The sequence below is a fragment of the Canis lupus genome, chromosome 29 (assembly GCF_048164855.1).
Source record: "Canis lupus baileyi chromosome 29, mCanLup2.hap1, whole genome shotgun sequence".
Lineage (NCBI taxonomy): Eukaryota > Metazoa > Chordata > Mammalia > Carnivora > Canidae > Canis > Canis lupus.
The window spans coordinates 39394458-39421139 of record NC_132866.1 but is presented as its reverse complement, the minus strand read 5'-3'; the positions used below and the strand labels follow the sequence as shown (position 1 = coordinate 39421139).

The 26682-nt window shown below is 37.6% G+C and overlaps 1 protein-coding gene across 2 annotated transcripts in view; it reads left to right on the top strand.

Annotated features, from left to right (window-relative positions):
• ZFAND4 (zinc finger AN1-type containing 4) overlaps positions 1–26682 on the top strand; it is a 61909-nt gene that overhangs the window by 10027 nt on the left and 25200 nt on the right. For both annotated transcript variants that reach the window (XM_072806285.1, XM_072806286.1), the window contains 3 exons: positions 16644–16719; positions 18963–19030; positions 20695–20881. In XM_072806285.1, the coding sequence (XP_072662386.1) occupies positions 16644–16719; positions 18963–19030; positions 20695–20881 (331 nt within the window). The remainder of the gene's footprint in view (positions 1–16643; positions 16720–18962; positions 19031–20694; positions 20882–26682) is intronic.

The following is a 26682-nucleotide window of genomic DNA, read 5'->3' as shown; positions in this document are numbered from 1 at the left end:
GTGGAAAGAGTACAGCATGTACCCATGGATATAAGAATGATGACCTTGGGAAGAGATGTAATTTAGCTCTCTGAGTTTTCCAGAGAAGGCAATTTTTTTGGAGTTTATCATTACCTAGAACATTGGCCTGTAAAGGAGAGTACATACTATGCAGAGGTTATGAAAAGTAATCCAGTGGAAATTGGAAAGAGAAAATATGCCAAGAAATGTAAGGGATTATTATCATTTGGTTCATGATTGCCACGGGCAGTGGATTTCCTAAGACATCCAGTCCTTGGGATTACTGCTGCCTGTAAAGATTTCTCTTCTATGCATGGTATAGGACTTTTTTTCTTGCCCTTTTTATGGGTAGATGGAACCATGTTATTAGTTCTGGTCAATGAACTATGAATAGAAGTTTCTATTAGCCTATGCCCCCAACCTCCCCCATCTCCACTGACATGCAGTGAACATGTAACATGAGCAATAAATCAGTTTTTGTCTTAAGCCATTAACGTCTTTGGGGTCATTTGAAGATTCAGCATAACCTACTTAATTCTAACTAATACAGTATGAAATGGGGATCCTTTTTTTCCCATTACATAGATAACTGGTCTTTTAAATACCATTTATTGAAATACTCTAACTTTTCTCACCAAATTTCATACCTGTCATGTATGGTATTTATGATATTCATGTATGATATACAACTCTTGATCACCTCATCTATGTCTGTGTCTTCATAAGCCAATATTTATTATACATTCTTATTTATCGTGATATGACTTAACAATTTTTTTTAAAGATTTTATTTGTGTATTCATGAGAGAGAGAGAGAGAGAGAGAGAGAGAGAGAGGCAAGAGACACATGCAGAGGGAGAAGCAGGCTCCTGGAGGGAGCCTGATGTGGGACTTGATCCTGGGACTTCAGGATCATGCCCTGAGCTGAAGGCAGACGCTTAACCACTGAGCCGCCCAGGAATTCCTAACTTAACAAGTTTTGATAGTTGATGATGTGCATTCACATTAAGGATTGTTATGTTTTCTTAGAGAATTAACCAATTTATCATTATGTAATGCCTTCTCTTTACCCCCAATAACTTTCCTTATCCTGAGTTCTGTGCTGTCTGCAATTAATATAGCTACTCCAGCTTCCTTTTGATTATTATTGGCATGATGTATCTTTCTCCATCCCTTTACTTTTCCCTCCAGCTTTCTTAATTAACAAATAAAATTGTATATATCCCTATACTTTTAATCTCTAACTTTATGTTTAAAGTGGAGTTTTTAGAGACTACATGTAGTTGGGTCTTGGTTTTTGATCAAGTCTGATGATCTCTGTCTTTTATTTTTTATTTTTATTTTTTTAAATAATAAATTGATCTCTGTCTTTTTTAATTGATAATTTAGGCAGTCGATGTTTAAAATTATCTATATTGTTGAATTAATAACTATTGTATTTGTTACTTTTTTCTATTCATCCTCCTTGTTCTTTGTTCCTTTGTTTCTTTTCTGCATTTTGTGGTTTTAATTAAAAACTCTCTTCTTGCTTACAGGATTTGTAATAAAAAGTTCCCTATAATTATTGTCTAGTTTTTTCCTCTGCCTTCTTTAAAGATTTTCTCTTTGTTTTTGCTCTTCTGCAGTTTGATAAGATATGCCTAGGTATAAATTTTAAAATTTTAATCCTCTTTGGTGGTCTCTGAGCTTCCTGTTGTATGCTTTGGTATATCTTGTTAATTTTGGAAAATTCTGGGCCATTATTACTTAAAATATTTCATCTGTACTATTTGTTCTGTTTCTTCTAGTATTCCAGTTACACCTTTTGAAAATTTTCCACGGTTCTTGAAGTACTGGTTTGTTTTTTTTTTTTCATTGTTTTTTTTCTCTTAATGTTTCAATTTGGGAAGTTTCTGTCAACATTTCTTTAAGCTTTAAGCTCACTGATTCTTTCCTTGCAATTTCCAGTCTACTAATAAGCAGGCCGATCAAAGTCTTTTTAAATTTCTGTTATTGTTTTTTACTTCCAACATTTACTTTTAATTCTTTTGTATACTTTCATTCTGTCTGTCTTTTCTTTTTCTTTTTTTTTTAAATTTTTTTATTGGACTTCAATTTGCCAACATATAGCATAACACCAGTGCTCATCCCAACAAGTGCCTCCCTCAGTGCCCATCACACAGTCACCCAAACCCCCCGCCCACCTCTCCTTCCACTACGCCTTGTTCATTTCCCAGAGTTAGGTGTCTCTCATGTTTTGTCACCCTCACTGATATTTTCACTCATTTTCTCTCCTTTCCCTTTATTCCCTTTCACTAATTTTTATATTCCCCAAATGAATGAGACCATATATTCATATTGATTGACTTATATTTCACTCAGCATAATATCCTAGATGGACACCGAGACTCCTTCCACAGTTTGGCTATTGTGGACATTGCTGCTGGAAACACCGGGGTGTAGGTGTCCTGGCGTTTCACTGCATCTGTATCTTTGGGGTAAGTACCCAGCAGTGCAATTGCTGGGTTGTAGGGCAGATCTATTTTTAACTCTTTGAGGAACCTCCACACAGTTTTCCAGAGTGGCTGCACCAGTTCACATTCCCACCAACAGTGAAGGAGGGTTCCCCTTTCTCCACATCCTCTCCCACATTTGTTGTTACCTGCCTTGTTAATTTTCCCCATTCTCACTGGTGTGAGGTGGTATCTCATTGTGGTTTTGATGTGTATTTCCCTGATGGCAAGTGATGCGGAGCATTTTCTCACGTGCTTGTTGGCCATGTCTATGTCTTCCTCTGGGAGATTTCTGTTCATGTCTTTTTCCCATTTCATGATTGAATTGTTTGTTTCTTTGCTGTTAAGTTGAATAAGTTCTTTATAGATCTTGGATACCAGCCCTTTATCTGATAGGTCATTTGCAAATATCTTCTCCCATTCTGTAGGGTTGTCTTTTAGTTTTGTTGACTGTATCCTTTGCTGTGCAAAAGCTTCTTATCTTGATGAAGTCCCAATAGTTCATTTTTGCTTTTGTTTCTTTTGCCTTCATGGATGTATCTTGCAAGAAGTTACTGTGGCCGAGTTCAAAAAGGGTGTTGCCTGTGTTCTCCTCTAGGATTTTGATGGAATGAATCTTGTCTCACATGATTAAACTTATTTGTAGGTATTTCATTCCTTTTGATGCAATTGTAAATTGGGCTTTTAAAATTTCTCTTTTTGGTAGTTCATTATTAGTGTATGGAAACATACATTAGTATTTTGTATTGATCTTGTATCTTGCAACTTTACTGACTTTGTTTTATTAGTTCTAACAGGGGTTGTTTTTTTTTTTTTTTTTTGGTGGAATTTTTAGAGTTTTTTGTTTGTTTGTTTTTTGTTTTTTTGTTTTTTTTTTAAACTTATGATAGTCACAGAGAGAGAGAGAGAGAGAGAGAGAGAGAGGCAGAGACATAGGCAGAGGGAGAAGCAGGCTCCATGCACCAGGAGCCTGACGTGGGATTCGATCCCGGGTCTCCAGGATCGCGCCCTGGGCCAAAGGCAGGCGCCAAACCACTGCGCCACCCAGGGATCCCTAGAGTTTTTTAATATATGTCATCTGCAAATAGAAATAGTTATACTTGTTTCATTCTGCATTGGATACCTTTTCATTTTCTTGCCTAATTGCTCTTTCTAGGACTTTCAGTACTATGTTGAATAAATGTGGCAAGAATGGGCATCTTTATTTTGTTACTCACCTTAGAGGAAAAACCTTCCATTTTTCCCCATTCAGTATGATGGTTATCGTGAACTTGTCGTATATGGCCTTTATTATGTTGAGGTATGTTTTCTCTATACCCAGTTTTTTGACAGTTTGTACCATGAATGGATATTGAATTTTGTTAAATGCTTTCTCTGCATCTGTTGAAATGATCCTATTTTTATCCTTCATTTTTAAAAAATATTTTATTTATTAAAAAGAGGGAGAGCAAGCATGGGCAGTGCAGATGGAGAGGGACAGGCGACAGGCAGACTTCCAGCTGAGCAGGGAACCCAACTTGGGGCTTGATTACAGGACTCTGGGATCATGACCTGAACTGAAGGCAGATGCTTAACTGCCTGAGCCACCCAGGCACCCTATCCTTAATTTTTTAATGTGGTATGTCATATTGATCTGTGGATGTTGAACCATCTTTGGATTTCTGGAATAGTTCATGGTATATGATCCTTTTAATGTTCTGTTCTATTCTATTCTATTCTATTGTATTCTATTCTAGTTTTATGTGTTTTGTTGTTGAATGTAGTTTGCTAATATTTTATGAGGATATTTGCATCTTTGTTTATCAGGAATATTGTCTTGTAATTTTCTTTTCTTGTAGTATCTTTGTCTAGTTTTGGTGTTAGGGTAATGGTGGACTTGTAACATGAGTTATGGAAATGTTCCCTCTTCTCTTTTTGAAAGAATTCGAGAAGGATTGGTATTCATTGTTCTTTACATGTTTCATAGAATTCACAAGTGAAGCCAGCTGGTCCTGCACTGTTGTTTCTTGGTAGATTTTTGACTGCTGATTTATTTCCTTACTAATTGGTCTGTTTTGAATTTTTCTTTTTTTATGATTCAGTCTTGGTAGGTTGTGTGTTTATGAATTTATCTATTTCTTCTAGGTTTTCCAATTTGTTGGCTTGTAATTGTTCATAGTAGTCTCTAATCTTTTATATTTATGTGGTATCAATTGCAGCTTCCCATTTTTGATTTGATTTAATTTATTTGGAGTCTTCTCTTCTTGATGAGTCTGACTAAAGGTTTTCTCATCTCTTAAAAGTAATTGGCTCTTAGTTTCTTTGATCTTTTCTATTGCCCTTTTAGCCTCTATTTCATTTATTTCTGCTCTGGATCTTTGTTATTTCATTGATTCTGCTAACTTTAGGTTTAGTTTATCCTTATTTTTTTCCATATTCCTTGAGTTGTAAAGTTAGGTTGTGTGAAATACTATTGTGTCTTAATGTAATTGTTTATTGCTATGAATGTCTCTCTTAGAACTAATTTTGCTGTACCTCCTGAGTTTTGGTATGTTGTATTTCCATTTTCATTTGTCTCCAGGTATTATTAATTTTCTTTTTTATTTGTTCTTTATCTCATTATTTATCAATAGCATGTTGTTTAATCTTTACATATTTGTGAATTTTGCAGTTTTCTTTTTGTAGATAATTTCTAGTTTTATAACATTATGTTTGGAAAAGAGACTTGATAGAAGACTGAAGATTTCAGTCTTCTTAAATTTATTAAGTCTTATTTTGTGACCTGACATATGATCTATCCTAGAATACATTCTATTTTTACTTGAGAAGAGTGTATATCCTGCGTTTGGATGGAATGTTCCGTAAATGTTAAAGCCAGTTGGTCTAATGTGTCATTTAAATCTAACGTTTCTTCATAGATTTTCTATCCGGATGATTTGTTGGTAAAGGTGGGATATTGAAGTACTCTACTATTATTGTATTGCAGATTCTTTCTACCCTTAGGTCTATTAATATTTGTTTTATGTATTTAGGTGCATAGATATTTATAAATGTAATATCCTCTTGTGGGATTAACACTTTTATCATTCTATAATGACGTTTTTTTGTCTCCTGTTATAGTCTTTGTCTTGAAGTTCCTTTTGTCTGATATAAGTATAGTTGCTACCTACTTTTTTTGGTTTCTTTTGGCATGGAATGCTTTTTTCCATCCCTTTCTGTCTGAGTGTGTCCTTAAAGCAGAAGTGAGTCTTTTCTAAGCAGAATATAGTTAGGTCTTATGATTATTATTATCATTTGCCGTTCAGCCACTCTCTTGATTGGAGAATTTGGTCCATTTACATTAAGGTAATTACAGATAAGGTATAGGCATTATTTCCGTTTTGTTAATTGTTTTCTTGCTGCTCTATAATTCATTTGTTTTCCGTTTCTCTTGCCCTCTTCCTTTGTGATTTGATGATTTTTGGTAGTGGTATGCTTAGATTTTTTTTTTCTGTTTATCTTTTACAGATCTACTGTAGGTTTTTGCTTTGTGGTTAAAACCAGGAAACTTATATAAAACATCTTGTTTATACAGTTTATTTTAAGCACGTAACAACTTAATTTCAAATGCACTCTAAAGCTCTGTATTATTACTCTTCTTCCTACATCTTACATTTTTAATGCCGCAATTTATCTTGTATTCATTAACAAATTATTGTAGTTATATTTATTTTTACTACTTTTGTCCTTTAGTCTTCATACTTGATTTATAAGTGATTAACGCACTGTCATTACTTTAGATTACTCTGAATTTAACCATGTATTTTTAACAGTGAGATTTATACTTTCAGATGTTTTCCTGTTACTAGTTATAGTATTTTATTGCAGTTTAAAGATGTTCTTTTCACATTTCTTGTAATTCTGGTCTATTGTTGCTGAACTCCTTCAGCTTTCGCTTTTTTGGAAAACTTTGTCTTATCTGTAATTCTGAAAGATCACTTTGCTAGGTAAAGTATTCTTAGCAGTGTTTTCTTTTTAGCACTTTGAATATGTTGTACCACTCTTTTTGGGCCTGGAAAGTTTCTGCTGAAATATCTTTTTGTAGTCTTATGTGAGATTTCTTGTTCTTAAGAAGCTGTTTTTCTCTTGCTGCTTTAGAAGGATGCTCTCCTTATCTTTAACTTATGACAGTTAAATTATAATGTGTCTTAGCTTGGGCCTCTGTGGATTCATCTAAGTTTTATGTCTGTTTTTCTCTGTCTTTACCTTTTGGGACCTCTATAATGCAAATATTGGTCTATTTAATATTGTTCCATAAATCCATTAATCGGACTTTTCTCTTTTATCTTTTTGCTCCTTTGACTGGATGAATTCCACTGTCCTTTCAGTTTGCTGACCTTTTCTTCTGCTTTGTATGGTTGGCTGTTTTACCCCTGTATTTAATTTTTCAATTCAGTTATTTTATTCTTCAGCTTCGTGATTTATTTGATACTTTCATACATTTTCTCTTTGTTGAAATTCTTACTTTGTTCGTGCATTATCCTTCTGACATTGGCAAATATCTTCATGATCATTATTTTGAACTCTTTATCAGGTAGATCACTTATCTCCATTTCATCAAGAGGTTTTATCTTGTTCTTTTGTTTGGAACATACTTGTCTCTTTACTTTTCTTGACTCTCCGTGATGGTTTCTGTGCTTTAGTTAAAACAGCCATTTCTTCCAATCTTGATGTAGTGGTCTTATATTTGATATGAACCTTCTCATTCAACCCTGCTTATCTCTCAGATCTTTGTGATTATCCAAACAGTGCATTTTTGTGGCTTGCAGTAGTTGTCGCAGTGGGAAGGATCTCAGCACGTAGATACAGGCTGTTTGGAATCTGTCCCCTAGGCTACCATCTTTAAAGTATGCAAATATATCTCTTTTAGGGAAAGGCTGCTAGATGATTGTTTCTATTTGCCTCTTCTGCGCTGTACCGTAGTTAGCCAGTTAAGAATTGTTTCTCTGTTTTTCAATTTTTCCTCTCCTCCAAAGATTGTATTTATTTATTTATTTATTTGACAGAGAGAGAGAGAGAGAGAGAGAGAGATATAACAAGCAGGGGGAGCAACAGAGGGAGAAGGAGAAGCAAATTCCCCACTGAGCAGGGAGCCTAATGCAAGGATGGATCTCATGACTTGAGCCAAAGTAAAGCAGATGCTTAAGCGACTGAACCACCCAGGCGCCCTTCTTTTCTTTCTTTTTTTTAAAAGAATATTTATTTTGACACATGAGGTGGGGCAAGATGGCAGAAGAGTAGGGTCCCCAAGTCACCTGTCCCCACCAACTTACATAGATAACTTTCAAATCATCCTGAAAACCTACAAATTCGGCTTGATTTAAAGAGAGAAAAGCTGGAATGCTACAGTGAGAAGAGTTTGAGCTATCAAGGTAGGAAGAATGAAAAATAAATAAAAAAGCATTCAAGGGGGAGGGGCCCCCGTGAGAGGCTGGGCTAAGGCCAGGCGGTGAGAGCCTCCAGGACAGGAAAGCCCAAGCCCGGAGAAGCAGGAGCTTTACCAATCTTCCCGGACGGAAAGGCACTCGCAGGGAGCTCGGGCAGGATCCCAGGAGGGGCAGTGATGCCCCCCAGGTTCCCGGGGTCACTAACAGAAGAGGTGCACCCTGGGGAGAGCACACCACACCACAGGCCGAGCTACCTAAAGGGCTGGAGGGCACGCCCAGCGGGGCCTCGGGAGCAGCTCCGCGGTGGCTCTGCGGGGAGGGGGCTGCGCGGCTGGGGAGTATGATTCCAGCAGCACAGGTCCCAGAGGCCAAGGAGCCGGGGGACACAACCAAGATCTGGCACTCCCCCCAGGACAGGCGGGGGCCGAGAAGGCACGGGACAGCGGGGACACTCCTGCAGCTGGGTGGCCCTGAGCTGTGCAGATCAGCGCCCCCCCCACCCCCAGAGCATCCAGGCCCCTGCGGACTGGGAGATGTGGTAGTTACTGAGGGAGCTGACTCTAGGGCTGGAGAGCTGGCCTCCGCCACTGTTGTTGTTCCTCCTGGTGTCACCTGGTACATGGGGTTGAGCAGGGCTGCCAGGGAGCAAGGTCCTCACAGGATAAACAGCTCCTACTGAGCCATGCACCTGGCAGGGGCAGGACAACTCCCCCAGATGCATACAACTGAGAATCAGCAGAGCAGGCCCCTCCCCCAGAACACCAGCTGGAAGGACAGGGGAAGGGCAAGTTCTTGACCAAGCAATGCTGGAAAGTTCCAGGGGAAGTCGAGGGACTTACAGTATATAGAATCAGAGGATGACCCTCCTTGTTTATTGTTTCTTGTTTGTCCCACTCCCCCTTTTTTTCTCTTTTTCTCCGTTTTTCAGTACAACTTGTTTTTAGCCACTCTATACGGAGCAAAATGACTAGAAGGAAGAACTCATCACAAAAGAATCAGAAACAGTACTCTCTCTCCCACATAATTATAGAATTTGGATTACAATTAGATGTCAGAAAGCCAATTTAGAAGCACGATTATAAAGTTACTGGTGGCTCTGGAAAAAGCATAAAGGATTCAAGAGACTTCATGACTGCAGAATTTAGATCCAATCAGGCCGAAATTAAAAATCAATTCAGTGAGATGCAATCCAAACTGGAGGTCCTAACGACAAGGGTTAATGAGGTAGAAAAACGAGTGAGTGACAGAGAAGACAAGTTGATGGCAAGGAGGGAAGCTGAGGGAAAAAGAGAAAAACAAAAGATCATGAGGTTAGGTTAAGGGAAATAAATGACAGCCTAAGAAGGAAAATTCTACTTTTAATTGGGGTTCCAGAGGGCGCCGAAAGGGACAGAGGACCAGAAGGTGTATTTGAACAAATCATAGCTGAGAACTTCCCTAACTTAGGAAGGGAAACAGGCATTCAGATCCAGGAGATAGGTCCCTCCCTAAAATCAGTAAAAACCGTTCAACACCCTCAACACCCTCGACATTTAATAGTGAAACTTGCAAATTCCAAAGATAAAGAGAAGATCCTTAAAGCAGCAAGAGACAAGAAATCCCTAACCTTTATGGGGAGAAGTATTAGGTTAACAGCAGACCTCTCCACAGAGACCTGGCAGGCCAGAAAGGGTTGGCAGGATATATTCAAGGTCCTAAATGAGAAGAACATGCAGCCATGAATACTCTATCCAGCAAGGCTCTCATTCAGAATAGAAGGAGAGATAAAGAGCTTCCAAGATAGGCAGAAACTGAAAGAATATGGGACCACCAAACCAGCTCTGCAAGAAATATTAAGGGGGACTCCGTAAAAGAAAGAGGAAGTCCGGGGATCCCTGGGTGGCTCAGCGGTTTAGCGCCTGCCTTTGGCCCAGGGCACGATCCTGGAGTCCCGGGATCAGCTCCCACATCGGGCTCCCAGCATGGAGCCTGCTTCTCCCTCCTCCTGTGTCTCTGCCTCTCTCTCTCTCTCCCTATGTGTATCATAAATAAATAAATAAATAAATAAATAAATAAATAAATAAATAAATAAATAAATAAATCTTTAAAAAAAAAAAAAGAAAGAGGAAGTCCAAGGAAACAATCCACAAAAACAGGGACTGAATAGGTATCAATGATGACACTAAATTCATATCTTTCAGTAGTAACTCTGAACATGAGTGGGCTTAATGATCCCATCAAAAGACACAGGGTTTCAAACTGGATAGAAAGCAAGACCCATCTTTTCCTGTCTACAGGGACTCATTTTAGACCTAAGGACACCTACAGCCTGAAAATGAAAGGTTGGAGAACCATGTATCATTCAAATGGTTCTCAAAAGAAAGCAGGGGTAGCCATCCTTATATCAGATAAATTAAAGTTTATCCCAAAGACTGTAGTAAGAGATGAAGAGGGACACTATATCATACTTAAAGGATCTATCCAACAAGAGAACCTAACAGTCATGAATATTTTGCCCTGAATGCTGTGGGAGCTGCCAAGTCTATCAATCAATTAATAACCAAAGTTAAGACATACTTAGATAATAATACACTAATACTGGGAGACTTCAACAAGGCCTTTTCTATAAATGACAGAGCTTCTAAGCACAACATCTCCAAAGAAACAAGAGCTTTAAATGATACACTGGACCAGATCGATTTCACAAATATTTACAGAAATTTACATCCAAATGCAACTGAATACACATTCTTCTCAAGTGCACATGGAACTTTCTCCAGAATAGACCACATACTGGGTCACAAATCAGGTTTTCACTGATATCAAAAGATTGGGATCGTCCCCTGCATATTTTCAGACCATAATGCTTTGAAACTAGAACTAAATCACAAGAAGAAGTTTGGAAGGATTTCAAGAACGTGGAGGTTAAAGACCATCCTTCTAAAAGATGAAAGTGTCAAGCAAGAAATTAGAGAAGAATTAAAAAGATTCATGGAAAAAAAAAAGATTCATGGAAACTAATGAGAATGAATATACAACCATTCAAAATCTTTGGGATACAACAAAAGCAGTCCTGAGGGGGAAATACATCACAATAATAGCATCCCTCAAAAAACTGGAAAGAACTCCTATACAAAAGCTAACCTTGCACCTAAAGGAGCTAGAGAAGCAACAGCAAATGAAACCTTCACCCAGCAGAAGAAGAGAGTTAATAAAGATTCGAGCAGAACTCCATGAAATCGAGACCAGAAGAACTGTGGAACAAAACCAGGAGTTGGTTCTTTGAAAGAATTCATAAGATAGATAAACCATTAGCCATCCTTATTAAAAGGAAGAGAGAAAAGACTCAATAAAATCATGAATGAGAAAGGAGAGATCATGACCAACACCAAGGAAATACAAACGATTTTAAAAACTTATTATAAGCAGCTGTTATACCAATAATTTAGGCAATCTAGAAGAAATAGACACATTTCTGGAAAACCACAAACTACCAAAACTGGAACAGGAAGAAATAGAAAACCTGAACAGGCCAATAACCAGGAAGGAAATGGAAGCAGTCATCAAAAACCTCCCAAGACACAAAAGTCCAGGGCCAGATGGCTTCCCAGGGGAATTCTATCAAATATTTAAAGAAGAAACAATATCTATTCTACTACAATTATTGTTCCAAAAGATAGCAAGGGATGGAATACCTACACCAAACTCGTTCTGTGAGGTCATCATCACCTTAATTCCAAAACCAGACAAAGACCCCACCAAAAAGGAGAATTATAGACCAATATTCCTGATGAACACAGATGCAAAAATTCTCAACAAGATACTAGCCAATAGGATCCAACAGTACATTAAGAAGATTTTTCACCATGACCAAGTGGGATTTATCCCCAGGATGCATTTGGATGTAAAGTTCTGTAAATATCTGTGAAATCCATCTGGTCCAGTGTATCATTTAAAGCTCTTGTTTCTTTGGAGATGTTGTGCTTAGAAGATCTGTCATTTATAGAAAGGGCCGTGTTGAAGTCTCCCAGTATTAGTGTATTATTATCTAAGTATGTCTTAACTTTGGTTATTAATTGATTGATAGACTTGGCAGCTCCCGCATTCGGGGCATAAATATACATGACTGTTAGGTCCTCTTGTTGGATAGATCCTTTAAGTATGATATAGTGTCCCTCTTCATCTCTTACTACAGTCTTTGGGATAAACTTTAGTTTATCTGATATGAACACTGCTACTCCTGCTTTCTTTTGAGGACCATTTGAATGGTAAATGGTTCTCCATTCTTTCATTTTCAGGCTGTAGGTTTCCTTAGGTCTAAAATGAGTCTCTTGTAGACAGCAAATAGATGGCTCTTCCTTTTTTCTCCAGTGTGAACCCTGCGCCTTTTAATGGGATCATTAAGCCCATTCATGTTCAGAATTCTTATCTTATTGAAAGATAAGAATTTAGTGTCATCATTGATACCTATTCAGTCCCTGTTTTTGTGGATTGTTTCATTGGACCTCCTCTTTCTTTTACGGAGTCCCCCTTAATATTTCCTGCAGAGTTGGTTTGGTGGTCATATATTCTTTCAGTTTCTGCCTATTTTGGAAGCTCTTTATCTCTCCTATTCTGAATGAGAGTCATTCTGGATAGAGTATTCTTGGCTGCTTGTTCTTCTCATTTAGGACCTTGAATATATCTTGCCAGCCCTTTCTGGTTTGCCAGGTCTCTGTGGAGAGGTCTGCTGTTAACCTAATACTTCTCCCCATAAAGGTTAGGGATCTCTTGTCTCTTGGTGCTTTAAGTATCTTCTCTTTATCTTTGCAATTTGCAAGTTTCACTATTAAATGTCGGGGTGTTGAATGGTTTTTATTGATTTTAGGGAGGGACCTCTCTCCTGGATCTGAATGCCTGTTTCCTTTCCCAAGTTAGGTAAGTTCTCAGCTATTATTTGTTCAAATACACTTTCTGGTCCTCTGTCCCTTTTGGCGCCCTCTGGAACCCCAATTACAAGTAGAATTTTCCTTCTTAGGCTGCCATTTATTTCCCTTAACCTTTCCTCATGATCTTTTGTTTTTCTCTTTTTCCTTAGCTTCCTTCCTTTTTATCAACTTGTCTTCTGTGTCACTCACTCATTCTTCTAGTGCATTAACTCTCATTGTTAGGACCTCCAGTTTGGATTGCATCTCATTTAATTGATTTTTAATTTTGGCCTGATTGGATCTAAATTCTGCAGTCATGAAGTCTCTTGAATCCTTTATGCTTTTTCCAGAGCTACCAGTAGCTTTATAATTCTGCTTCTGAATTGACTTTCTGACATTTAATTGTAATCCAAATTCTGTAACTCTGTGGGAGAGAGTTCTATTTCTGATTCTTTCTTTTGTGGTGAGTTTTTTTTTTCCTAGTCATTTTGCTCAGTGCAGAATGGCTAAAAACAAGTTGTAATGAAAAGGAAGGAAAAAAAAGAGAAAAAAAAGAAAAGGAAAAAACCACAAAGAATAACAACAACAAAACAACAATAAAAAACCAAGGAGGAGTATACTCTGATTCTATAAACTGTGAGTCCCTTGACTTACCCTGACGCTTTCCAGCACTGCTTGGTCAAGAACTTACTCTTCCCCTGTCCTTCCAGTTGGTCTTCTGGGGGAGCAGCCTGCTGTGCTGATTCTCAGGTGTGTGCACCTGGGGGAGCTGCTCAGCCCCCTGCCAGGTGCACAGCTCAGTTGGAGCTATTTATCTTGTGAGGCCCTTGCTCCCTTGCTGCTTCGCTCAGTCCCAGGCATAAGGTGACAGCATGAGGAACGACAACAGTGGCAGGGGCCAGCTCTCCAACCCTGGAGTCAGCTCCCACAGTAACCACCACAGTCTCTCAGTCTGCACTGGCCTGGATGCTCTGGGGGCGGGGGCCGCTGATCTGCACAGCTCAGGCCGCCCAGTGGCAGGAGCATTCTTGCTGTCCTGTGCCATCCTGGCCTTTGCCTGTACCAAGGGGAGCACAGGATCCTGGGCTGTGTGTGTCCCCTGACACCCTAGGCTCGGGGGCCTGCGCTGCTGGAATCGCACTCCTCAGGTGGCGCAGCCCCCTCCACGCGGAGCCACCACCTGAGCTGCTCCGGAGGCCCCACCAGGCAGGTGCTCTAGCCCTTTAGGGAGCTCAGCCCGGGGTTTGTGGCACACTCCCCCCCCCGCCCCCCCCCCCCCCCCCCCCCCGCACACTTCCTCTGTTAGTGACTCTGGGAACCTGGGATCTCCACTGCCCCTCCTGGGATCCTGCCTGAGCTCCCTGTGAGCTCCTTTCAGTCCAGTAAGATTGGTAAAGGTCCTTCTTCTCTGGGACTGGGCCTTCCTGTACTGGAGGCACTAGCCTCAGGGCCTTAGCCTGGCTCCTTGTGGGGTCCCGTCCCCCTTGGATGCTTTTTTATTTATTTATTTTTCTGTCTTCCTACCTTGATAGAAGTGTGAACTCTTCTCATTGTAGCATTCCAGCTGTTCTCTCTTTAAATCTCAGGCCAAATTTGTAGGTTTTCAGGATGATTTGAAAGTTATCTAGGTAAGTTGGTGGGGACAGGTGACTTGGGGACCCTACTCCTATGCCATCTTGCCCCACCCTCTAGTTACTCGCTTATAATAATAAACAGTAGCATACATACCACTGTTATTATTTTTTTAAGATTTTATTTATTTATTTGAAAGAGAGACAAACAGAGGGATGAGCAGGAGGAGAGGGACGAGTAGATTCCATCCTGAGCTTAGAGCTGGATGCAGGACTTGATCTCATGATGCTGAGATCATGACCTGATCCAAAATCAAAAGTTGAACACTTAACCAACAGAGCCACCCAGGCACCCCACCACTATTATTATTCTAGGCAGCTTTAGTATCCTAAGAAAAGTAATTTGAGAGGGCTAAGTATATGAGATATTCAAGAAAGATTTTCATCAATATCGGTATTCATTAAATGTTCTATAGTGTAGATAATACTCTCTGGCGAGTATAGTCCAAATATTCTTTGGGTATTCTTTTTTTTTTTTTTTTAAGATTTTATTTATTCATGAGATACACACACACACACACACACACACACACACACACAGAAAGAGAGAGGCAGAGACATAGGCAGAGGGAGAAGCAGGCTCCATGCAGGGACTCACTTGATCTGGGGTCTCCAGGATCAGGCCCTGGGCTGAAGGTGGCGCTAAACCACTGAGCCACCTGGACTGCTTCTTTGGGCATTCTAATGTACACTTTGGAAAAAAAACAAAGAAATGCACAAAAAAGATTATATTAGTCTGTAGAATCTTCCTTAATATTTCTTTAATATCACAGGAATGCAAATAACTGTGTTCTAGAGTATAATTTTCAGCATTGAAAATTACGCACAACATAATTTTTTTTTGCGCCAAATATTGAATTATTCTGTGATTAGTGTTTAGGGTCTACAGAAGAACGTGTTAATATACGATCACATATAAATACTAAGTTGGAAAGAATTTTCTAGTACATTAATGTTTATATTCAAAATGATATTTTCTACCGTTTTTCAAGATTTCTGACTTTTTCATTCAGAAGAGTTATGAAAGATGCCATGTTAATCAGTAGATAATACTACTCTAGGAACACATTTTAGGAATAACCGCCTCCCCACAAAAACAGTAAACTAAGTTAAATGTTCTATATATTTGAACTTAGATATAATTGGACATACTTGTTTTGAGTGTACAATATAATGATTCAGTATTTGTATTTATTGCGAAGTGGTTACTGTAATGGGTCTTTTTAACATCCATCACCATACAGAGTTATAAACTTGTTTTCTTGTGATGAAGAAATTTTCTTCTACTCTCTTAGCAACTTTCAGGTATACAATATTATGATTATTATTATTTTAATAATAAATTTATTTTTTATTGGTGTTCAATTTGCCAACATACAGAATAACACCCACTGTGCATCCCGTCAAGTGCCCCCCTCAGTGCCCGCTTCCCAGTCACCCCCACCCCCCGCCCTCCTCCCCTTCCACCACCCCTAGTTCATTTCCCAGAGTTAGGAGTCTTCCATGTTCTGTCTCCCCTTTCTGATATTTCCTACCCATTTCTTCTCTATTCCCCTCTATTCCCTTTCACTATTTATATTCCTCAAATGAGTGAGACCATATAATGTTTGTCCTTCTCCGATTGACTTATTTCACTCAGTATAATACCCTCCAGTTCCATCCACGTTGAAGCAAATGGTGGGTATTTGTCATTTCTAATGGCTGAGTAATGTTCCATTGGGATACAATATTATTAACTATATAGTCCCCATGTTCTACTTTATTTTATATATTTTATTACATAATTATTTTATAGCTGAGATTTGTACATTCTAACCCCCTTCACCCATTTCACACCTCCCCTACCCCCAACAATATACTTTTAACAATCTGCAAATAACTGAATGAAGACTGTACTTCATAGCACTGAGAACTGCCTTTTAGGCCTTAAATCTTAAATTCTTCAGGGCTGATTTCATGATATTTGTCTTTAAAGGGCTCCTAATGTCTTACTTCACTTCTCGGATAGAGAGTTACTAAAATTACTGTTCTAAAGTGTGTAGATTGGACTCCATCTACTTTTAACCATACCTTTTACGTATGATTCTGGCAATTTTAGCTAAGCACCTAGCATTCAATTTAGAAACGTGTTTAATTTATTATTAATAGTAATTCTTTAATAGCTTTCTATCCTACTCTTTTGAATATTCTATTGAATTTGTAACCATATTTTTATAACATTTCCCTAAGGTATTTCCATCTGTCAGCAGCACTTAATTTGGAATAACATGGAACTTGAAGATGAATTTTGCTTGAATGATTACAAGTGAGTTTAATTACATATTGGCTGTTTTATAGATGCTCAGCATTACGACTCGATGTATCAGTATTTTCCTTCTGAATCCTTGGATCATGTCTTCTGAATAGTTGTGACCCCTAGATTTAAGGGTAAATCCTGAACCGTAAGATATGTTGGTTCAGTACTCCATACTGCCTGATCCTTATCCTTTGATTCTTTATATTTTCATTTTTCACACCAATTACGTATCCCCTGCCTTTTTATTTTTTAATCTTTCTCTTTTGACCTTGCCTTGTGCTCTTTTTAATATTGACCCGTTCCCACTTGGCTACTTTATTTTTCTTTTCATTTTTACAAGAGTATTGGGTAAGAATAAAAATCCTAGAAGAGAGCACATGTAGTAATTTCTCTGACACCAGCTATAGCAACATTTTTCTAATGTATATCTCCTGAGGCAAGGGAAATAAAGGCAAAAATAAACTATTGGGACTACATCAAAATGAAAAGCTTCTGCACAGCAAAGGACAGAACTAAAAGCAATCTACTGAATGGGAGATGTTTGCAAATGACATATCCAAGAAAGGGTTAGGGTTAGTATCCAAAAAAATAAAAACAATACAACTCAACACCCCAAAACCAAATGATCCAATTAAAAAACAGGCATTTCTGCAAAGAAGACATCTAGATGGCCAACAAACATATGAAAAGATGCTCAGTATCACTAATCATCAGGGAAATGCAAATCAAAACTACAGTGATATGTTACCTCACACCTGTTGGAATGGCTAAAAGTAACAACACAAGATAGAACAGGCGTTGATGAGATTGCTGGGGGCGGGGTGGGGGGGGAAGGAATCTTCTTGTAGTGGTGGTGGGAATGCAAATTGGTGCAGCCACTGTGGAAGATAGTGTGGAGGTTCATCAAAAAATTTAAAATAGAAGTACCCTACAATCTAATAATTGCACTATTGGGTATTTACCCAACACTAATTCAAAGGGATACATGCAACCCTCTGTTTATAGAGGCATTATTTACAATAGCCAAATTATGGAAGCAGCCCAATGTCCACTGGTAGATGAATGAATGAAATATTTTTCAGCCATGAAAAAATGAAATCTTGCATTTGCAATGACATGGAAGGAGCTAGAGAGTATAATGCTAAGTGGAGTAAGTCAGAACAAGGTAAATACCATCGAGTTTCACTCATATGTGGAATTTAAAAACAAAACATATAAGCAAAGGAAAAACATAGACAAACCAAGAAACACTCTTAACTATAGAGAACAAAGTGATGGTTACCAGAGGCAGGGAGATGGATGGAGGATGGGTGAACTAGGTGAAGGAGATTAAGAGGACACTAATCATGATAAACACTGAGTAATGCATACAATTGTTGAATCACTGTATTGTACACCTGGAACTAATATAATAACACTGTTAACTATACTAGAATTAAAATAAAAAACTTAATAAAAAAATAAAAAATAGGGGTGTCTGGGTGGCACAATCAGGCAGCTGCCTTCGGTTCAGATCATGATTTTGAGGTCCCGAGATTGAGCTCCACATCAAACTCCTTTCTCAGTGGGGAGTCTGCTGCTCCCCCTACTTGTGTTCTCCCACTTGCACTCTGTCTCTCTCAAATAAATAAATAAGATCTTTAAAAAAATAAAAAAAGTAAAACAAATACACTTGATAGAGACAAAAAAAGAGTATTGGGTAAGAGAGTTTTGCTCTTCACCAAGTCTTTCATTTTTTTCATCAAGCTTTTCTTCTGTTACTAAGTGCACCAGTGATTGCAGATACACTATTTGGCTTTCGTCTTTTTTTCTCCTTTCTCTCATTCATACACTTCTTCACTCTTTTCGTAATAAAAAAAAAGAGACAGAGGTGATGTGAAATATCTGGAAGAGCACAGGGATTCAAGAGATCTTGTAGATTTTATAGATTTGCTATTTTTCTATTTTCTATTTTACTAACTGGATCTTTTTTCTAACCTTTTGAACCTTGGACAAACTTCTTTTCTTCTTAGAGCCTCTTTGTGTGAAACGAAGAGACTAAATTGAGATGACGTCTCATATTTAAAGCCTATGAGAACTTACTTTTCCCTTTTTATACAAGTAATTAAGTTAACATTTTATATTAACGTATATTGCTGTATCTTTTTTTATTATAGAGGGTAAGTACTATGCCTGATAAACTAGCACTTAATTGTGTATATGTCTAACACCAAGAACACTTTAATTATGGTGGTTTATTTTTGTGTTCACAGTATATCAGAAGGTTGTACCTTGAAGCTGGTATTGGCTATGCGTGGGGGACCTATAAATACTAGAAGAGGTAGGCATTTGTGAAAATTCTGTATATTAAAACAATTAAATAATTTTCAAGCCAGTTGGTATTTTTATAGTCTCAAGTTTTAGTCAGATTTTCTTCCTTAGAAAAATGATGATTGTTTTTCTAAGCATTGTTCTTTAAAGCCCAAATACACAGAAGGAACTCATGTTTCAGGAAAATCTCCTGATTCTTGATTTAATACTAGGATATTTAAAAGTAAACCTCACCAGTAGAGGGAAAGGAAATGATAGCATTGTATAAATATATGGTTATCACTGTGTTTAGGTTCATACCAGTTTGTTGCTTTCTTTTACCCAGAATCTTCAACTCTGGGTATAATGATTTTTACAGAGAATTCTAAAGTTGCCCGTTAGCCTGGTTCGTGATGCATTTGGGTTTCATGGGTATTATTTTGGCACTGTTGAATCCTTTTTCAGAATGTGGGCAATCTCTGGAAGTCATTCGTTTAACGAGTATATTTTATGCATCTACTAGATGTTCAATACACTGTTCCATGGAAGAAAAAAGTTTCTGCTTACTGACATTGCCCATAATAAAGGTGTAAAGATTTGATGTCAGGCAGTTGCAAGTGCAGTGGAGGAATTTGGGGAGTGTGACAGTGTGGAAATAGGATTCTAGGAGGATGATTGTGGAAGGGCCCTTGGAAAAGTTGATGTGAGCAATTTCTATTTGATTAAGAAGAGAGTTCTAAGCATGGGGAAATTTGGAAATGTTCTCATTGGTTCCTGATTCAGGTGTGTCACATGATTCCCCACCAAGAAGAGGGATCCTTAGACTGCTCAGAGCAGTTCTGTTTTGTGGGCCTTATTTGAAAGGGAAGACCTTCATACTTGTTTGATCCTTTACTGACCAGAAGACTAAGGTTAAGTATTGATTCCAGTGCTAGTTTATTTCTTCCACAAGTCAAATCTTGTCTCTCTGTTTCATAATTTTAGTTAGAAAATGGGGGTATTTATCATCTTTTTCCTAGCTACTTCAGGAGGATTTTGTAAGATATGTTGAACTGTTTTGGATAGGTTAGAAAAATGTAAAGGTAGTAATGTTAGAGTTGGCTACTAGCACTCCTAGTATTAGGAATTCTATAAACTGGGCTTATAAAATTGTCCTTTGTGACATAAGATGTTTATAGTACCAAGTCTGAGAATAGTGTAAGAACTCTAACGTGTTTATGGAGCCATTGTAAGATAGAATTATATAGTGTTTAATGACATGTGAATTCCACTGTTAGAAAATTTTGAAAGTTGGTTATCTGTGTATAGTATTGTCTTTAAACCAGTGTGTTTTTGATTATTGATCTGACAAATTTGGAAAATATAGGAAATAGATGTGTGAAGTGAAAATAGTCATAGGTAATTATGTCATGGAATCAGCAGACTCTAGTGGCACAGAAAAATACTGATGTATTTGGTTAAGCCCTGTCTTTGTATGTAACAACATAATAATGCATTTCATTTCTTTCATGTTAGTACAACATATGGAATGCTAAATTAAACTATAAAAAGACCAGAAACTTATTTAAAGACTATCACGTATATGTTGTATGCACAGTGTTATTTCAATTTAACACATTATATCCTGTCACTGTACCAACATGCATAAAACTTGATATAAATTGAAAGCTTGTTTATCAATTTTTCCATTTGTAGTTCCTATGGAAGATCCACTTAGGGAGATGGCTGAGTACATGGATTCCATTCGAGATGAGGTCTGGGAGAAGACCTCCTGCAACAAACAAGTTACATTTTTGGTATACCGAGAAGGAGATCAACTGAATTTCTTTCGTGTAGTAGATAGGGGAGATGGCACTTTAACACCATTATCTGAATCTTTAAGGTAAATATGTTTTCATTTGCATGTCTCACTTAGAAGAGGAGGACCCTGTGTGATATACTCCATAAACCTTAATGTTTACTATGTGTTGTCAAAACAATCTCATATTCACAAGACTAAATTTCATGCATTCTCTCCACCCCACTGCCCTAGGTATATAATTCTAAAATTGTCCTTTATGTGTTTGATACTTAGTAATTTATAAAACTGAAATTTATTTATTGAGAAAGGTTTTCTTATAAAAGATTTATTTCAAAAAAACTTTATTTCTGTCCTTTGTGAAACTCTAAGATACTGACTATAGTCTTTTTATAATAGTCTATTATATTATTTTACAGCCTTAGCATTATAGGGTTAAACCTAGAGTTGCTGGGTTTTTTCAAAAATTAACTCTACTGCATAAAGGTAAATAAATCTCTTTACTTCTCTGGTCTTGTTTTTCTACTCTGTAAAAGGGGGAGGAATTATTATATTGATTCTAAACTCAGAAGGAAACAACTTAAAGGTATTTAGCTAGGCAGTAGAACAAGTAGGAAATCAGACAAGGTAAGCTGTAAGTTTCTGTGAACTCTGTCTTACTTTGATTCTTACTGCCTTTTACTTTAAGTCAGTAAACATTTAATGAACTTTTTAAAAGCCAGTCTGTACACTAGTACTGACTTACAAAGATGATTGTCCCTCCCTTCATGGAGCTTGCAGTCTGCTCTAACTAGTGTCTATAGTATATTCTTGCCAGTTGTTACAAAAAGATGCCAAAATCTCTGGAAAACCAGATAAGAGGGCCTTCATTTTGCCTGAAAGGTGGGGAGTTAGGGACAAACTCTGAGAAGAAGGGATCTTAAAAAAGGAGTAGGAGTTTCCCAAGCAAACCAAGGAAGGAAAGGTATTACAGATAATTAAATTTAATTAACTAAATTTAATCAGATTAGTTGTGGGTTGTTTCTTTTGGTGTTGAATGTTATAAGTTCTTTATATATTTTGGATACTAATTCCTTATTGGTTATATCTTTTGCAAATACCTTCTCTCATTAAGTAGGTTGCCTTTTCATTTTGCTGTGCAAAAGCTTTTTATTTTAGTATAGTCCCAATAGTTTATTTTTGCTTTTGTTTCCCTTATTAGAGGAGAGATATTTAGAAAAATTTTGCTAAGGGTGGTGTCAAAGAAATTACTGCCTGTGTGTTCTTCTAGGAGTTTTATGATTTCAGGTCTCACATTTAGGTCTTTAACCCATTTTGAGTTTTTGTGTGTGGCATAAGAAAGTGGTCTAGTTTCTTTTTTTTTTTTTTTTTTTTTTGGGCATATAGCTGTCCAGTTTTCCTAGTACCACCTATTGAAGAGACTATGTTTTCCTCCATTGTATATTTTTCTCTCATTTGTTGTAGATTAACGGACCATAAAAGCATGGGTTTATTTCTGGGCTCTCTATTCTATTTCATTGATCTGTATGTCTTTGTGTCAGGACTATTCTGTTTTGATTATTAGAGTTTTGTAGTATACCTTGAAATCTGAGATTGTGTTACCTCCTGCTTTGTTGTTCTTTCTCAAGATTGCTTTGGCTCTTTGGGTTTTTTTTGGTGGGACAAGTACCTAAATTGAATCCCAAAATAAAAAAACTAGAAGACAAAATTGTAGAAAAAATAACTTGTAGTCTGGAAACACAGGTTCTATGACTCAGGAGCCTAGGCACAGTTTAGCTGGGTATTCTGCTCTGGGTCTCCCAAAGCTGCAGTCGAAATGTTGGCAAAGATGCACTCTTACCTAGAGGCTTGATAGAATCTACTTCCAAGTTCATTCACGTTGTTGGCATAATTTATTTTCTGGCAAGTTGTCTGACTTAGGGCCCTGGGGTTTTTTGTTTGTTTGTTTTTTTCTGGTTTTGGGTAGCGGCTGCCCTCAGATCCCTTTGGATTAACTCAAAATTAACTGATTTGGAGTCTAAATTATACGTGGAAAATCGCTTTTGCCATATTGTGTTGACTAGAAACAAGTCCTAGGTCATTTTCACACTCAAGTTTAGGGCAGTATACAGAGTATGAGAACCAGGGATTGGGAATCATGGGGATTCCTTTAGATTCTTCTCACTACAAGTTATGTGGAAGAAGGATTAGACTCTGATTTTGTTTTTGTTATTTATTTTTTATTGGAGTTCGATTTGCCAACATACAGTATAATACCCAGTGCTCATCCCATCAAGTGCCCCTGACAGTGTCCATCACCAAGTCACCCCATTCCCTCACCCACCTTCCCTTCCACTACCCCTTGTTCGTTTCCCAGAGTCTCTCTTGCTTTGTCACCCGCTCTGATTTTTCCCATTCATTTTCTCTCCTTTCCCCTTTAATCCCTTTCACTATTTCTTAAATTCCCTGTATGAGTGAAACCAAATGATGATTGTCCTTCTCTGACTGACTTAGTTCACTCAGCATAATACCCTCCAGTTCCATCCACATTGAAGCAAATGTTGGGTATTCATCTCTTCTGATGTCTGAATAATATTCCATTGTACATATAGACCACATCTTCTTTATCCATTCATCTGTTGCAGGACAGCGTAGCTCTTTCCACAGTATGGCTATTGTGGACATTGCTGCTATGAACATTGGGGTGCAGGTGTCTCGGTTTTTCACTGCATCTGTATTTTTGGGGTAAATTCCCAGCAGTGCAATTGCTGGTTCATAGGGTAGCTCTATTGAGGTAACTCTTTGAGGAACCTCCACACAGTTTTCCAGAGGGGCTGTACCGGTTCACATTCTCACCAACAGTGCAAGAGGGTTCCCCTTTCTCCACATCCTCTCTAACATTTGTTGTTTCTTGTCTTGTTAATTTTCCCCATTCTCACTGGTGTGAGGTGGTATTTCATTGTGGTTTTGATTTGTATTTCCCTGATGGCAAGTGTTGCGGAGCATTTTCTCATATGCTTGTTGGCCATGTGTATGTCTTCTTTGGTGAAATGTCTGTTCATGTCTTCTGCCCATTTCATGAATGGATTTTTTGTTTCTTGGGTGTTAAGTTTAATAAGTTCTTTATAGATCTTGGACACTAGCCCTTTATCTGATATGTCATTTGCAAATATCTTTTCCCATTGTAGGTTGTCTTTTAGTTTTGTTGATAGACTCTGATTTTGAGAGCTGACCGACAAACGGGTGTTGACTGTTGACTCTAACTTGTTAGGATCTGGTTACTACAAAATATAGTAGTAACCATGTAGTAACCACAACCATCTAGAGCAGAAGTAGAGAAGAGGGAGTATTGAGCACTACAGCCTTAATCCAGTGCCTCTTATTTGGGCCAGGAATAGAATTTTTTCATACCAGTCTTTCCATGTGCTAGCTCACTGTTGTTTTGACTTCTTTCAAACATCCTCTTTTGGTTCTCTTTTCCTAAAGGAGAAAAATCTAAGTTCCTTAGCTTAGCATATAAGGCTCTTTACAACTGTCATTTATTTTTCAGCTCTCCTTCATTATGCCATGTTTTTGTACATTTTTACCCTTTGCTTGAAATGTCATTTTCTCCTATTACCTCAGTTTCTTCTTAGCCAGCTTCTTTGTGTTTAAGATATAGCCCAAATGTTGCTGAGGATTTTAATTAAAATTGTATTATTTTTCCTTTGAGGATATTTTTAAAATTTCTTTTCCTTTCTATTCACCTGCCAGAATTGGACAAGCGATAGAGGTGGGTGAAAAAGAAGGGTAGAAAACTTTCTGGTCATACGTTGCAAGACATTTATCTTGACTGTAGAAGGAGAAGCTTTCTTACTCTATAATAGGGGAGAGCAAAATTTTTTTGTGAAAGGCCAAATAGTTATTATTTTAGGATTTTCAGGCCAAGAGATCAAATCAAAGGTACTTTATAGGTACTTACATAACAAAAGAGAAGAATTTCCACAAAATTTTTACTGACAAAGTTCAAATTACAATAATAATAATTGAGGAGCGCCTGGGTGGCTCAGTTGGTTAAGTGTCCAACTCTTGATTTGGGCTCAGGTCATGATCTCAGGATTGTGAGATCAAGTCCAGTGTTAGGTCCAGGCTGGTGTGGAGGCTGCTTGAGATTCACTCTCTTCCTTTCCCTTTGCCCTTCCCACCATCTTGTGTGCATGTGTGCTCTCTCTCTCTCTTAAAAAAATTAAAAAATAATTGAGTAGTTGGGTGTGTGTATATTTTGGGTCCATGAAAGAACAACTTGAATGTTTTTCAGAAGGGTGGGTTATATTTTACTTAATTGAGGTTGCAAGCTAATGTTGCCTATCAAATTTGCAAAATGAGTTGCAAAAGTTACTCTGTTAATATGGATCTGTAATGAGATTTTATGTATTTTATCTTTGAAAAAAAATTTTTATACAGATATTGCCAAGTACTGTTATCAGTCCATAAGCATGATTTTGATATTGAGCATATTCATTGCTTGGAAGGCATTTATAGAATTCTCTTATAATGTTCTCGTGCTGTTTGCATTTAGCATAGCATTACACTGCATATTAATCATATCAAGATAGGTGGAGCTCCTCAATTGCACATTTAAATAGATTTTGAAGTATGGAAATTTCCTTTAACTTGCAACAAGGTATGAAAACACTGCTGGGAATTTAGAAAGCATGTCCCCTGTAAATTTGTGTGGGAAGGTTCTTACTTCTGAAAGCATGCTGTTATGTGTGATTCAGAGTAATATTGGTATTGTCAGAATGACATTACTGCAGTATAAGTTTTGTATAGAACGTTGTTTTGGCTTGTAATTTTTGGTGGAATTCAATAAGAAACATTATTAAGTCCACAGCAAAAACTAATTTTCAAAGGCATTCAGTGTTTTATCTTAGCAGGTGAAGGTGATTCTTCTTGTCAGAAAAATTCAGTGTTAGCCCTGAGCTTAAAAGAATCCTAATAAAGGGATCCCTGGGTGGCGCAGCGGTTTAGCGCCTGCCTTTGGCTCAGGGCGCGATCCTGGAGACCCGGGATCGAATCCCACGTCGGGCTCCCGCTGCATGGAGCCTGCTTCTCCCTCTGCCTATGTCTCTGCCTCTCTCTCTCTCTCTGTGACTATCATAAATAAATAAAAATTTAAAAAAAAAAAGAATCCTAATAAAATTACTACAGTTAAGACATTGAACTGATGGCTAAGTCTATGAACCAAAAAAGTTTACTGTTGATACTACTAGTTCAAGAATACATAATAGATTGAAATACTTACTTCTGAATACCTGCTGGTGAATAATACAGTGAGTAACATAGCCTTCAAACACCTTAGGTTTTCATTAGCTTTGTAAATTTGTACAACTTATTTTTTTTCTGTTCCATACATATTTTTACTCCATCAATTGTAGCAGATTTGACTTCAAGTTGTACTGAATTACTGTTATAGCAGATTCTTTGAAAATCTTCTTACCTGCAGTTGTTTCATGCATACTATTCATAGGGACTTCATTCTTCAGTAACTTTAAAGTTGATATTGATGCCTTATAAGCAAAAACAACTGAACAGTACTTATACCTTATGTCAAGTCATCAAAAGCAAAGGAACAGAACTCCAAATCATTGCCTTATTGTTGACTGTTGCTTCCATAGTTGTCAATTCTTTAAGAACTTGTTCTTGCCAAAGCGATAGTCTTTATTTAAACAAGTTTATTGTCTCTGGACACATTTCTTCAATTGCTGTGATCAAGCATAGTTTAATTAATTCACTGTTGGCAAACAGCTTTTCTTGCTTAGCTAGTTAACCAGTTACATTCTGACCAGTTCTGTGTCAGTTTCTTTTTTCATTATGGTTAAATGGAATTCTGATCAGCCTGTGGTCTAGGTTTCACAATTACCAGC